Here is a 13,618-nt window from a genome sequence, read left to right as displayed (position 1 = left end):
ATCTCTAAACTAGTATCAATGCAACTAGCTCTAATGAGAACACTGTTGCCTCTTTTCCGTGGATGAGTTCCCAGCTCCCTTGAAAACATTTGCAGAAAAGATGGCTTTTGACAATTCTACATTACACATTTTTAAAACTCCTAGAAAAGTTAGTATAGTTATAAATGATTCAATTGTGTATTAACCGATAGCATGAAAACTCCATAGAAAGCTATGTGTACTTTGAAGCAAACAATGTTTCTGAAAATGTTTACCACCAAAAAAATATAGTTAATAGGAAATTTCGAAATGTGATAGCTTGGTCTCAAATATAAATTGAGAACAATTTTTTAAGTCACAGAACAAGTGCCTTGAATTATGAGTACTGTCTATACTCTTTACTCACACAAGAAGAGTTCAACAAGAAAAATATTACCTCTTCATCCAGTTCTTTCATTATCTTGTCCAGCTTTATGTTTGAAGTTCTAAAAATAATAGATCATTTAGTAGTTTACAAGGAGGATATATTGTAAATGAGTGTTTTGTTAGTTAGATAATTTGGGACTATTACTAAAATATGCATTCACATTTTAGCTAATACTGTTTTATTACAAATATTTTAAATTTGAGAAAACAGTCAAACATTGGAAATAGTTTATAAATGCATTATTAAATATTAATCAACTTTGCTACAGATTATATACACAAAGCTTTAGGTATCATATTTTGTCCCTAAATCTGAAAGTGTAAAAATGACATATGTATACATATCACTAAAGTTAGGATACCCCTGGTGAACTGTTATTTTGCAATGGTCTACAAAACCCTCATTTCGTTGTGAGCTTCCCAAGTATCTAAAATGGTTCATTCATACAGAACAGTAGACACTTCTGTACTAAGGATTAGACATTTTATTTAAAAGTCTCCTTGTCAAATCAATGTAAATGTGCATAGCAAAACCTCCCCAAAGCAGTTTCATCCAGTTGACTGCCATGACACTGATACTACAGCACTGTGGTTTTGTAGCTACCAAACCCTCTTCAAAGAGAGAAAGCCAGAACAGACTCAATAATACCTGCCCACTACAGTAAGTAGTAGCTAATAGAAATATATCCAATTTACCAGCTACAGTACACAGCATGACAAACCAAAGGAGACAATGCTGTGCTTGGACATCAGTTTCAATATTACTTCATCAAAACAGCTGCTGAAGAGGAATTTAGTCTGTATGAACCCGAGTAAAAATGCCATGATTATCAGAAAAAAAATATTCTCAACTGTTTGTTCATAAGTGTGCATTGAATAGTCAACAATTTTTCAGGTAGATACTTCCTCAACATGGTAGGACAGAGTATTTAAAAAGTAAAGCATTGCTCTTATGCATCAGTCATAGGAAAAAAAGCAGATCTCAAGTCCTGTGCATCTATAAATCAGAGAAGGTCAATTTAATATTCCAAAATATGCAGTACACACTGTATTTTACAGTTTTCAAAAATCAGCATGTCCCATTGTGTACCTCAGTCCAGTAAAAGGTCTGAATTCAGAGACAGCAAGCAAACTCAGACGGTTAAGAGCTCAGAAAGTGTGTGTTACACAGATGCCAATAAAAACAAAGAATCTTCTTAATACTATACACGAGAAAGCCTTTCAAATATTGTTTTAGAATGATTTAAACCTGTTCCTAAAACTGCCTTGGAGGACTACAGTACTGTTAATGTTATTCGGGTAATCCCTAAAGCCTAATACTTAGCTGAAGTGTTAGATGTATTTAAATTATGTAAACAATTAAAGTTCAAAGTCTCACCTGCACTTTTGCTCCATTTCATCTTTCAACTGCATTTCATTATGCAGTTGTTCTTCCAAGTCATAGATCATCTTCTGCATATTTTCCAGCTTTAAGTATATATTTGTACAAGAAAGAACATGCATTAAATTTATGAATTACAAACAAGTTATTCAAAATACCCAGTGCAACTATCACAGCCTACTTGCATCTAAAATCTATATTCTTATCATATTAAAATGTGATATTCCCCCCAAAATATTCTAAAAGTTAATTACAGAAAACTTTAATATTATGTAAATATATTAATATGAACCCACATCAAATTTTACAGTCATGAATACTTCCATTGAAATTCATGGGGCTAAGCTAAGTCAAGTCCTCCTTATTTTGAGGATTTTCAGAAGTAGGATATTATTGCACAGACATAATAAAATATTTTTATTAGCCTTAAAATTTCTCTTCTTCGAGCACGATGAACCATATACATTTTCCAATGAGCCTTTAAGCTCCCAGCTAGTCCCAGATGCAAAACCAGGCCTGTCAGTAATTACTAGTGGAAGGAAAGAGCTCTTAGTATCTATTTAGTCTGAGTTTTATTGTTTTCTTTTTTAACAGATATTACTTTGAAAACAGTAACAAGTTTCAGATGTTAATACAGAATGTTACTGCACAGTATTGTTGTTTGCCAGCAAGATAAATTCAGATTTTTTTTTTTTTTAAACAAAGTCTCAAAATATCTTTCACTGGATCTCTGGGCACAATAATCTCACTCCATAGCATCAACAAAATCCTCAGTTAACCAGATGGTTTTAACTTTAAGGAAGCTCATTAAGTCAACCCTGTGTTGATTCGCTAGTTAAACTTTCTGACTCTTGTCATGATTTCAGCCTCATTTCCCACATCTCCTTCAACATTCCTGCAACTGCACAGAGGAAGATCACAGTCCCAACCTAGGTTATCTACAAAGTAACATATTCAAGTAGTTTTGACATTTTCTGTCCTGCTGCTTGTTCTAACTTTAAAAACTCTGACTACTGTCTGATTTCTTTTGCACAGTCATCTCAGAGAGCACAGCAACAGAACAGTTCTGCCTTCATCTGTCCCTTCCTTCCCTTCTTTTCCTGCCAAGAGCAGAAGCTAGAACCACACACTAGAATAATGAAAAGGAGACAACCTACACTTGTACCCCGTTTTTCTTGATAGAAAGAGCAAGTATGTTCTCAACAAGGACAGTTCTCTGTTCGGTTCTAAGATCCCGTGTTTGGAGAAGTATTAAAGCATGCTTTATCCATATTAAATTAGAAAACTGTATGTGAGATTTTTTTGCCTACTTCCAGGCAAGCATTTTTCTTACTTCCTACACTTTAAACCATTTCTCTTCTCCTATTCAGTAGGAAAAAGCATGAAGCATTTTGATGCCCTCAAGAACAGGGAGCCTTTGTCATTTCTTCTTTACTTCACTCTCTTTAAGCTGCTCTGAAGTATCCAAAGGAGGAACAGAGATAATAGCAACTGTTGACTAGCTGAAAGAAACTTAGTATTTTATCTGTTTACTATTATCCATTATATATATTTACTATCACAAGACTTTGAGAGAAGAAAATACTGTATTTCTGCTTAGCACTAACAAAATAGCTCCAGTAAATTCACTACTCAACGCCATTTAAAGAGACAACGGTTGTAGTCAAAACTCTCAGGCATGGGCTCTAAATAAAAACTCTGAGGATAAGCAGAGGAGAACTAGTACATAAAACGGTTCACGGTCAGGAACAACTAAGAAACAAAGCAAGGCTATTTGAAGGCTACCTCTCACTTTGCTAACAAAGGACCAAGTCTACGCACAAACGTGAAGGAGAAGCTCCTCCTACATAACTGCTCTCCCATTTCTTGGTTGCTCATCTCACAGCCCTTCCAGACATGCTGTGCGAAGCAGCTAAATGGGAGGGATAAGGAGGAGGTCCATAATGCCATCTGGCAGCAGAGGTGTCTTCGCACAACCCCCCTCACCTCCGCTTGCTTCCTTTTGTCTCTGGAAGCCTGCAGAGCACCACACCCCAAAGGGCCCCTGGCCACATGCTGGGTAGCCAAATTATGCTTCCAGGGACATTTTTGCACAATCTGATCTCAACAGCTTAAAAAATAACCCAAGAAAATCCTGTGCTACAATTAACAGGCCATATAAAAAAAATCCCTTTCTATTTGAGTTTGTTCTCAGTTTCCATTTGGAGGGTGGGAGAGGGAATATGGAAAAGCCTGCCTACAGCAGAGGAGGCAACAGAAAACACCACCATCACACAACACACTCTGAAACTGTCATCCCTCTTTACTACCACAGTTTGCATCTGGTTTTCTATACTCAACAATGAAGATTCGCTGCAGAAAATTTCTGACTCTCCTCCTCCTTAGTACCTGCACTGCTTACAGGAGTTTGTGGTAGGTCTAAATCAAAGTAAATAATCAGATCTTCAAACAGATTTGAAACTTGGTTGAAGGGTATCGAATTGCATTTTCCCCATCTTTAAGGTCCAATTCTGTGAAGTTTTACACACTTGCAAAACCCAATGAATTTCTTGGAAATTTCTGGCACTCACACCCTCCCCAAAAGATGCTCAGCCCCATGCAAACTGCAGACAGCCTGGGCAGGATCTTGTGTTATATTTCCATAATAATTAATTGCTAACCATGTGTCAAAGTTTCCATGTTCATTGCAGCATGAAATGAAAAAAAAAAAAAAAAAAAAAAAAAAGCAGCTGAGAAGGAAGCATGGAGTAAAAATTCCTTGTATTAAAGCCTTAATATTTATTTTTAGCTCTCAATATCACCCATATCCTTTCAGAGCTTCGCCTCCCCAATTAATTAAAATGACAAGACATTCAAACACACTTGACAATACAGACTCTTGAGATATTTGCCTAACTGCATGAAAGTGCCTATATCCCACTTCTTCTGCCAAATCTGTTTAGCAATTATCTTAGAAGTCCACCAAAGGCCAGTACGCAGCTTTAAGTATCCAAAAACATTTGAAATTTTGGCCTGATATTTTTAAATGCTGATAATTTTTTTAAAAAATATGGAAGAGTTAAAAATAAATAAATACATTTTCTAGCAGCAATACTAGAAAACCTCATTAAAACCTTTATATTACAAGCTTTTATGAAACAACAGATACTGATATCTGCTTGTCTTCTACTCTAAATGGAAAACAATAGAGCAATATACTAACGGGGCAAGTCACAGTCAAAGTTTCTACTGGGAAGAATGCCAATTTGTTCAATACCAACCCATTCCACAGAAACAGGCTAATTCACGTCGGAGCTCATACAGAATCCGAGCAGGCCCTGTTTCCCGCGCCTCCGTTTACCATCCTGACAGCCTGACTCCAAGCAGCTCAGGAGGCAGTAACTGACAGAGCTCCAGAGTACCCCGGGGCACTTGCTAGGTGACCCGCCATATAAGTGCACATCCTCAGTGCCCCAGTGCCCAGGGGCCTGTAGGGCTTTCTGGGAAGAGAGCAGGATACCCAAATTTGGGCTATTATATATGAAAAAGAGTAGAACTCCCATTTCTAATCCTTCTATGGTCCCCTTATAGCTCATGGGGGATTCATTACGCCAGAGGGTTGCTGGAAAGCCCAAGCGCTCTGTCACACTCGTGTGCAGACTCCCTTGCTTGTCACAAAGCTGGTGGATGCCTAGGATACATGTCACTGTAAAAATCCTGCACAAACACTGGTATTACTAAAGGTAAAAACCTGGAATTTCAGTTCCATTAAAAAAAAAAAAAACACAGCAGTCCCAGATTATATTATCCCAGTTGGGGAAAACAGACTTCAAAGTCTCATTAAGAACTCAACCCTGCTTTTTCAATCAGCTTCAATAGGGATGCCATACTAAACAGTTATAATTAATGTATCAATTTTCCATATCCCAAAACAGTGAAACAATTTGAAACATTTAGAACTCCAACACTTGATACTCATCTACTGAGCAGACTCTTTCCTAGAATATAATAAAACTTAAATCAGTTAGACATACCACACTTTTATCCGCATTGGAGCCTGTTCTGTTATCATTGGAATTTTCTGCAGACACAGTTAAATACCTGTAACAGTATATAACAAGTTATTTTAAGAATTGTTTAAAAGTAAGGTTGTGAAAGACAGAATATAATAAAACTAAAAAAAAAAAAAAAAGATTTTTTGCCCCAAGTGTGGATAACTAAATTGAGATTTTTCATTTTTGCAGTTATTACACTTCCAGATTTAAGCACAACTAATTGAAAAGCCCACATAATTAATTGTACAATTTGTCTTGAAGTTTAAAGGAAAAAGCTGCAATAGAAGCCCTCTAGAAAAGAAAAAAAAAAACACTTTCTGCCAAGTACTATACAGCTACTTTTCTTTTTTTTAAATAGCTATTAAAAAAAAGCTTTGCTTTCCATGGTTACAGCACTCTCACTGGCTCTTACTCCATAAATATTTACCCAGGCACTTGTGCAGCAAGTAGTACCAATTAAGCAGGCCCCGCAGAGAGCACGTGTGCAACTTCCAGCATAGTTACTAAGAGCTTCACACACAGGGAGGCTGCCCGCAAGCCAGTCATCTTGCTTTATGTAAGCGTTTTCGAAAATAACAAGCATTTCTAACTTTTATTTATTTTGAGCCTGAGTCAGATAAAGACAGACAAATGATTATCTCAAAATTCCTTCAGTATTTGATGTGACATGCTTGGCCTGATAACGGAGCCAGGGAGAGGTACAGGGCCTCCGACTGCAGCAGGTTACGCAAGGGAAGGGAGAGCTCTCCGAGGCGTGAATGGGGAGAGACGGACACCTCCCTTTTTTGTTTCACATGAATATCTTCATATACACAAAAACCTCTCAGAAGATCAAGAAGTGCAAGATCAAAGGCAACTCAAAAGCAGAGGTCAAATACAGCACCTCCAGACTGCTCACATCCAACCCAGTGACAGAGAGGAGACGTGACAGCTCTCTGCCAAAAAGGGTTTGGCAGCCCCGCGGACAGGAGGCAGCGCCGCTCGCGCACGGGGCCCATGAGCAGGGAGACCGTGGTGCCCGAGCAGGCAGGACACAGGAAGGCGGAGCAGGAACAATGCACCCAGCTTAACCAGCGCCCAGGAGAGACCACAGGGCTCCCAACTGTTCTCAGCGACAGTTTCAGAATGGCCTTGGACAGCACTTTAGAGCAAGCAAAGCCAAGCTGCAGCTGCCTGCACAAATTAGGATCAAATTTTAGAGACAATTTTGCACTAAAAAATTGTTTCACTTCATTTAAGGCTAAAAGTCACATAATTTTCCAGGTCTCCCATCACCTTAGACTCTCCAAGGATATAAGAAGTGAAACAAAACCTAAGGAGAGTGGAGAACGAACATAAAAACTTTGGAGATTTCTTCTCTATGCTTAAACTGTTTTCACTATATAAAGGGAATAAAAATTAGGATGACACATTTAGAAAGTTTGAATGAGCATTTCAGACTTTCCAAGACTATCACATCAGCAGATTACTATGGAATTAATATTAATCCGAGGACAACCTTTTGCATAGATGGAAAGAATTTCACCACAGACTTGGAAAAGCATTTCCTCTTCCATCCAAGGATGGATAACAGATTTATTTGCTTTAGCACTCTCCTATCCTTAAAGCTCCTGTGAGATTTAGCTTTTATTAATCCTGACAGGTATTCAGTATGATTAAATGCAGCTTTCAAAGTAAGAAAAAGTTATCAAGTTTTTGAATGTACATGGTGAATAATGACTGTTAAAGTATGAAAGAATATAATTTTAACTGATGGCACTTAAAGCCTTCTAAGCCACACTAAAAATTTTAAAGCACCACAATTTCATTCTGCAGGTGATGAATATTTTGGAAAAATATATATACATATATATATATATATATATATATAATACATATATATATTTGGTTCATGTATATATGAATCAAATAACAGGCAAGGAGAAAACACCTTATTGTTTCCAATAAGCCAGAGAGAAGTTGAGAGACAGTTTAATTTATCACGTGCCTACACAGGCTAACATAAAGCCTCATATACGGCTCAGGGACAGTGACTTCATAGTGACATTAAACCCTGTTTCCTAATACCTTGAAGCTCCCTGGTTCAAGCCCCTGCGTATACACACTTCTTCACTGCGTAGGCAGCTCTGCCTAACAGTGCAGCAGTACATCTTTCTTGACCAGTTACCACAGCGCATCCACATAATACTGGTAGCTCAGGATAAGGCACTCACAAAATTAGTGTGATATTTTAAGGTCCTGATGACTAGCAGAGTCCTGGTTCATGGAACTGTCAAGACGTGTAATTTAGTGAGATTGAGAATCATTATTAAAATTCTGAAAGAACTTATGGAACAAAATTCACAAACAATCTAAATACTGGTAAGAGTCAGAAACAGCCTTTGTGAGAACACGCTGTCAGTTCGCTTGCTCTGTACGTACCGGCGGTTGCTGTAGTATGTAAAGCCTACAAAAGGCAGCTGGTTTCCCACAAATGCTTTTGGTATGGGGAATGTTTCTTCCTCTCCTTTGTCCTCTTCCAAATCATCAAAATTACTAGTGTCAATGTCACTACTTAAGTCAGGCACAACTGGTGCTACAGCTAGAAAAAGAAGAAAATGATTACATGATAATAATATTACTCAAGTGACATAAGCAAGAGCTATTGAGAATATCTTTGTGGCATCCAGGAAATCAAGTTCCTTACTACAGAGTAAATACAACACTGAATTTGAAAGAGTGCCTTCCACTAAAAAGAAAAATGGCAGTCCTTTTGCTAACATGATACATAAGAAAGCCAGATCAGTACCTCCGAAAAAAGCGTGATACTTACTGTCTCTGAGAGTTTCCCAAGCCCACTGATCATTTTTGAAGAAGAGGTGCCGCTTAATTTCTTCTACACCATTTCGACCTAGCCTCACTTCCCTGCAAAGAGTTTCTGGTGTTAGTGTAGCATGGAAGATTACATAAATTATCCTCAAGGAAATAAAGACACACCTAAGGCAACTCAGCCTATTGCATTCTGCAATATAATCTTCAGCTGGTGCTGAAGATCTGCCTAACACTCACATTTCAGGTGAGTTTCCCTTGGACTCTTCTCTTGTGGACTAATACCCACTAGCAGCTGGGGTGCTTATGAGGCACTCCTGAAACGCACCTCTTGCTTTAGTTTGATCCCAAAGGAACCCATTTTGCACAACCCTCCAAACACACTGCAGCACTGACCAAAGTTACTGTGTTACTGAGGCCACTCCCACTCAAACTAAAAACTTAGCAGGGATGCTCCCACAGTGGCAGCATCCCCCTTTCCCCACCATACACAAGACTACACAAACATCAGCGACTTCCCCCCAGCTGCTGGGGCAGAATGAAATGATGACAGAAAGAAATGGATACTGCCACTGGGAACTTCACACACTTTAGATTAGGCAAAATGCTACTTCAAGTCAGACAAAGTAATTTAGGACTTTGACAGAAGCTTTAAAAAATGCTTGACTACATATTAAAATAGTCTTCCTAGTCTTTAAGGATCCATTAGCATCTTGCTTATGCTGTTATAGTTAAAATAATAAAGCTCAATTCCTAAAAAAAGACAAACAACTCAACCAAGTGAAATTCAGCCACATCCAGCCATGACAACGCCAGAACTGGAAACAGGTTTCACTGTACTCATGCCACGACAACAGCAGTATTTTAGAAATCCACATAAATACAAAAAAAAAACCCACATGTGTGCTTTTAAGATGAGAAGAACTTCTCCTAACAAGGGTTTACATTCATTTTGAATGATGTTTAAATCTTACCGATCAGTTAGAAAGCCACAAATAAGGTTTTTTGCCTCTTTAGAGATTTCATTGTCATCAGGGAAAGTAAGAGAGTTCTTATGATTCATAATCTTACTGTATGTTCCAACCAAAGAATCTGCATAGAACGGTGTATCACCTGAAAAAACATGGAAGTGTTGTAGATTTGATTTATAAAAGCATTCGAATTACATAAGCACCATACATAAGCAGCTGCTAGTCAATAAATGAGGCAAGCACCAGTGTTTGCGAACTGATTACTGAAACATACATTTAATGCCTCTGAAAACTGTAAGTATGTTGTAAATACCACCATCAGCTTACATTGGAAAAATAACAAATGAAGCACTTAAACACGAATGATATTTTAACAGCAAGCCTAGGAAGTACTGCAGTCAGTTTTGCTCATCCTGCTACTCACCCACGAGCATCTCATACAGAAAGACTCCAACTGACCACCAGTCACACTCCCGTCCGTAGTAACCATCACCTCCCTGGGACTTGAGCACCTCCGGAGAGATGTAGTCTGGTGTTCCCACAGCTGTATCACATCGTACCATACCTTCCTGCAGAGGGAAGAAGAGCAGGCACAAACATAAGGGCCAAGCTACAAGCCATTTCAGGAACACATTAAGTTCTCCTACTTGGGTCAATGGAAATGTCACACACACTGTCACAACTGCCAAATTTTTAGGTATAAATCAGTCAGGGAAAACAGTTCTGTTAACATACATGGGTTAAAATCACGGATTTTGCTGACAGAACAAGCCAGAGTGCAAGTTTTTCACCTCCAACCCAACACACTTAATCCCAGGAAAACTGCAATATGGACAGGATCTTGAAACCCTAAGTTAACAGCCTTTGAAAATGGCAACACATGAGAAGGGGACTTCATGTTCTTCCCACTACTGCAGAAAGAACTGTCAAGAGAGAGGGAATCACTTGGAACTGCGACCTAAAACACTGAACCTGCAATCATCAGCACAAGCCACTTTACAGTAATCAGACAATTTCTAGAAATAGATCAGTAGCAAAAATGTACGTAGGCGAAGTATATAAAACTAAGTAAATAAAACAAAATCCAGTCATGCATATGCACCAAAGCCAGACGCACCTAAATTAGACTTCTATTCTGAGAAACTTTCCTCTTTCAAAGGCCTAGAGGAGCCCAAGACATTTGAAGCTAGCATTTAGTATAGCACGAAATACAAAGTCTTGTTGACACGGGTTTAACTTCTAATATGCAGTAAAGTTTCATCCTACAGATTTTTTTTCCTTTCTTTTTTGGCACTTACAGCTTAAGCATTAGGATATCAAAACATTTCATTGTTAAAAACAGAATCAGTAAAGGATTAATCCGTAATAAGCCTGAAACAAAGCCAAACTGTGCGTCAGATGTTCCACTCAAAAGGACTGGTTGGACTTGAGGCAATTCCTTGAATATGCACATGTAACTTGCAGCTGGCTCTCACGCTGTCTTTTGTTTATGGCAAAGCGGCTGCACAAAGTCACTTATTCAGAGCTCCTGGAGTATGCTGGGAGGTCCCGATATACGTATCTTTTGCCCAATTACTCTCCTAGTATATAGGTGCAGGCTGACACAAACCAACCAGTGTTTCACATGGGCTACAGCAACATTTTACAGTACTTGAAATATTGGTTGAGATTTTTCTTTCTTGTGACCTTGGGGATGTATTTTAAGAATAACTTGATCACATTATTTAACCTGTTCACTTCAGGTTTGCATAATTGTGTATGAAGAATAGTAGTGAGAACAGGTTGGAACATTGGACTCTTCTCATCTGGCCAAAAAGTTTTTAGTAAGTTTTATATTCACAAATATAAAAGCAAGTTTAGAAATATGTGACTACCTTGTTCATCTTCATACAAGTACCAAAATCTGCTAGTTTTAAATGACCAGCTTTATCTAGCAGCATATTATCAGGCTTCACATCTCTGAAAGGAAGAAAAACACACATGTTCAATTTACAAAAATAATAAGTCAACCATTTATCAGCTTTGACAAGACAAGAAAAACAAACAACATGAAAACTCAACCATTTCCTCCATTCTGTCCTGCTTTCTCAAAACAACATATCCAAAGACTGTTTAACTGCCACATTTAAACTGAAAGAGGATAATATAGATGTGGGAGTAAAGTCTCTTCAAGCAAACAAATTTAACCAGACTGAGCATTACTCTAGGATCTCAAGAACCTAAAATCATTGACTGGTTCACATCCCTCTACTCAGAATCAGTTAATAGGATCAGCTACAGAAAAAAATCTCTTCTGGTTTTAAGTGGACCACTCCAAATAGAACTTGAAAGCACAGCTCCTTCTCTGTGTTTGACCACCCTTATTGCAAAAAAAAAAAAAAGTTTCTTCATATATTCCTTTTCTGCAAATTGCATCCATTGCATCTTGTCCCTTCACTGTGAAACTACAAATCTGACTTCATCCTCCCTATAAACTATTAGGCAGATGAAGATCAATGTATTCTGTCTCAGTAGAAGGCTGTTCAATTCATAAATGAAGACTTTATACAGTGCTGACCCCACTATTAAACCCTGAGAAACTGCTAGTAACTGGCTGTCAGATGGAGTTTGTGCTGCTGAGCACAACCCTTTAAGTCAAGTTTTCCACTGACCCTGCAGTTCTAGTCAAACCATCTCCCTCCAATCTGACTATACCAAAAGCTTTACTAAAGTCAAAAAACATCCATGGCTTTCCCCCTCACCCACAGAGACAGTCATCTCATCACAGAGAACCATCAGGTCAGTCTGGCATTTTCCCTCTTGTCCATCATAAACACGGAGCTAGATTTTCTTCATACTATTCTCAGATTTTTGTTTAGGGGGTCAGCTGAGGCTTCAAACGTAGAGCAGAGACATGATGTACTACTACTAGCTCCCAAGAAAGCTTTTTAGTCAAGTGAAGAGAATGATTTAGGGGTCAAACTGTTCATTCCACTTCATTTCTTTCCATTTGTGGAAATGTGGTTATTTCTCTAACTGTTGAAAATCTTTTACTTGAAGGTGTCACCTCAAACTGGCAATTCCATATGTCAAGAAATTTTGAAGTTATAAGACAGAATAATAATAATGAAACAATAATGAATTAAAAGCAGCATTTTTAAGACTACCTAAGAAATTATTCAAGTGATTCTGACAACACTGGGAATAAAATACCTCTTCTATAACAACGCTTTTGTTGTTTTCCTTACCTGTGTATAAAACCCATTGAGTGAATAGCATCTAATGCAAGAACAACTTCAGCAGTATAAAATCTTGCCCATTTCTCAGGAACATCATAGTTGCTCATTAAATTCACCAGGTCCCCACCAGGCATGTATTCCATCACCATGTAAAGGTAACGATCATCTTGGAATGCATAAAATAACTGTTGAAACAAACAAACAAAGAATAGATCAGCAAATACTCCAGTTATGCTTGCTTAAAAGCTTTATCCTCTGCATGTTGGAAATCCGAGAAATTTCTGCACAAACTGACTTAGAGATCAACAGAATTGCAGTTGTTACTGCAGCAGCTTTGCATCACTCAGCAGACCTCAAAAAAAAGTTAATCTCTAGAGCCAATTGGTACCAGATCTTTTGTACCTTTACCTTAAAATGGAAGGATTATGGTTCTGATTATGGATTTGATTGTTATTTATTTAGTGCAGTAAAACTTGTGATTACTTCAAAGACTGCTCATCTGCACTAGTGGACAAAATGCTTCCTTACTCCCTGGGATGCTAGTTGACCCATGTGCTACCATAACACTATTGCACTGCAAACACCTTCCTGATTCTATTTATGTTGCCGCCAAATATTTATTATTCTACGGTGAGTTCATTGTTTATTATTCTTCATTTAGAAAATGAGCCTAAATATTAAAAGTTCAGTAAAAATACTTCCCTTACAGTTGTCAGCACTCTGTTCAACACCAGCAGTAAGAGTGAATTTAAGTTTTATAACTTTAACACCTTTTTTCAGTCATAGTAGTAGTATTGTGTA

The 13,618-nt window shown here is 37.9% G+C and overlaps 1 protein-coding gene across 1 annotated transcript in view; it reads right to left on the bottom strand.

The window, feature by feature from the left end:
• The window catches only part of ROCK1 (Rho associated coiled-coil containing protein kinase 1), a 73,789-nt gene that overhangs the window by 27,848 nt on the left and 32,323 nt on the right, over positions 1 to 13,618 (bottom strand). The window contains exons 5-13 of the mRNA XM_088527237.1: positions 12,827 to 13,002; positions 11,474 to 11,558; positions 10,024 to 10,168; positions 9,603 to 9,741; positions 8,633 to 8,724; positions 8,242 to 8,401; positions 5,800 to 5,866; positions 1,784 to 1,872; positions 416 to 464 (exon numbers count right to left, since the gene is read on the bottom strand). Coding sequence (XP_088383363.1) covers positions 416 to 464; positions 1,784 to 1,872; positions 5,800 to 5,866; positions 8,242 to 8,401; positions 8,633 to 8,724; positions 9,603 to 9,741; positions 10,024 to 10,168; positions 11,474 to 11,558; positions 12,827 to 13,002 — 1,002 coding nt within the window. The remainder of the gene's footprint in view (positions 1 to 415; positions 465 to 1,783; positions 1,873 to 5,799; positions 5,867 to 8,241; positions 8,402 to 8,632; positions 8,725 to 9,602; positions 9,742 to 10,023; positions 10,169 to 11,473; positions 11,559 to 12,826; positions 13,003 to 13,618) is intronic.

The sequence above is a fragment of the Tinamus guttatus genome, unplaced genomic scaffold, assembly GCF_059628265.1.
Source record: "Tinamus guttatus ecotype Peru unplaced genomic scaffold, ASM5962826v1 Tinamus_guttatus_pri_ptg000271l, whole genome shotgun sequence".
Classification (NCBI taxonomy): Eukaryota; Metazoa; Chordata; class Aves; order Tinamiformes; family Tinamidae; genus Tinamus; species Tinamus guttatus.
The sequence above is the reverse complement of the archived record's forward strand: the minus strand, read 5'-3'. Positions and strand labels throughout refer to the sequence as shown.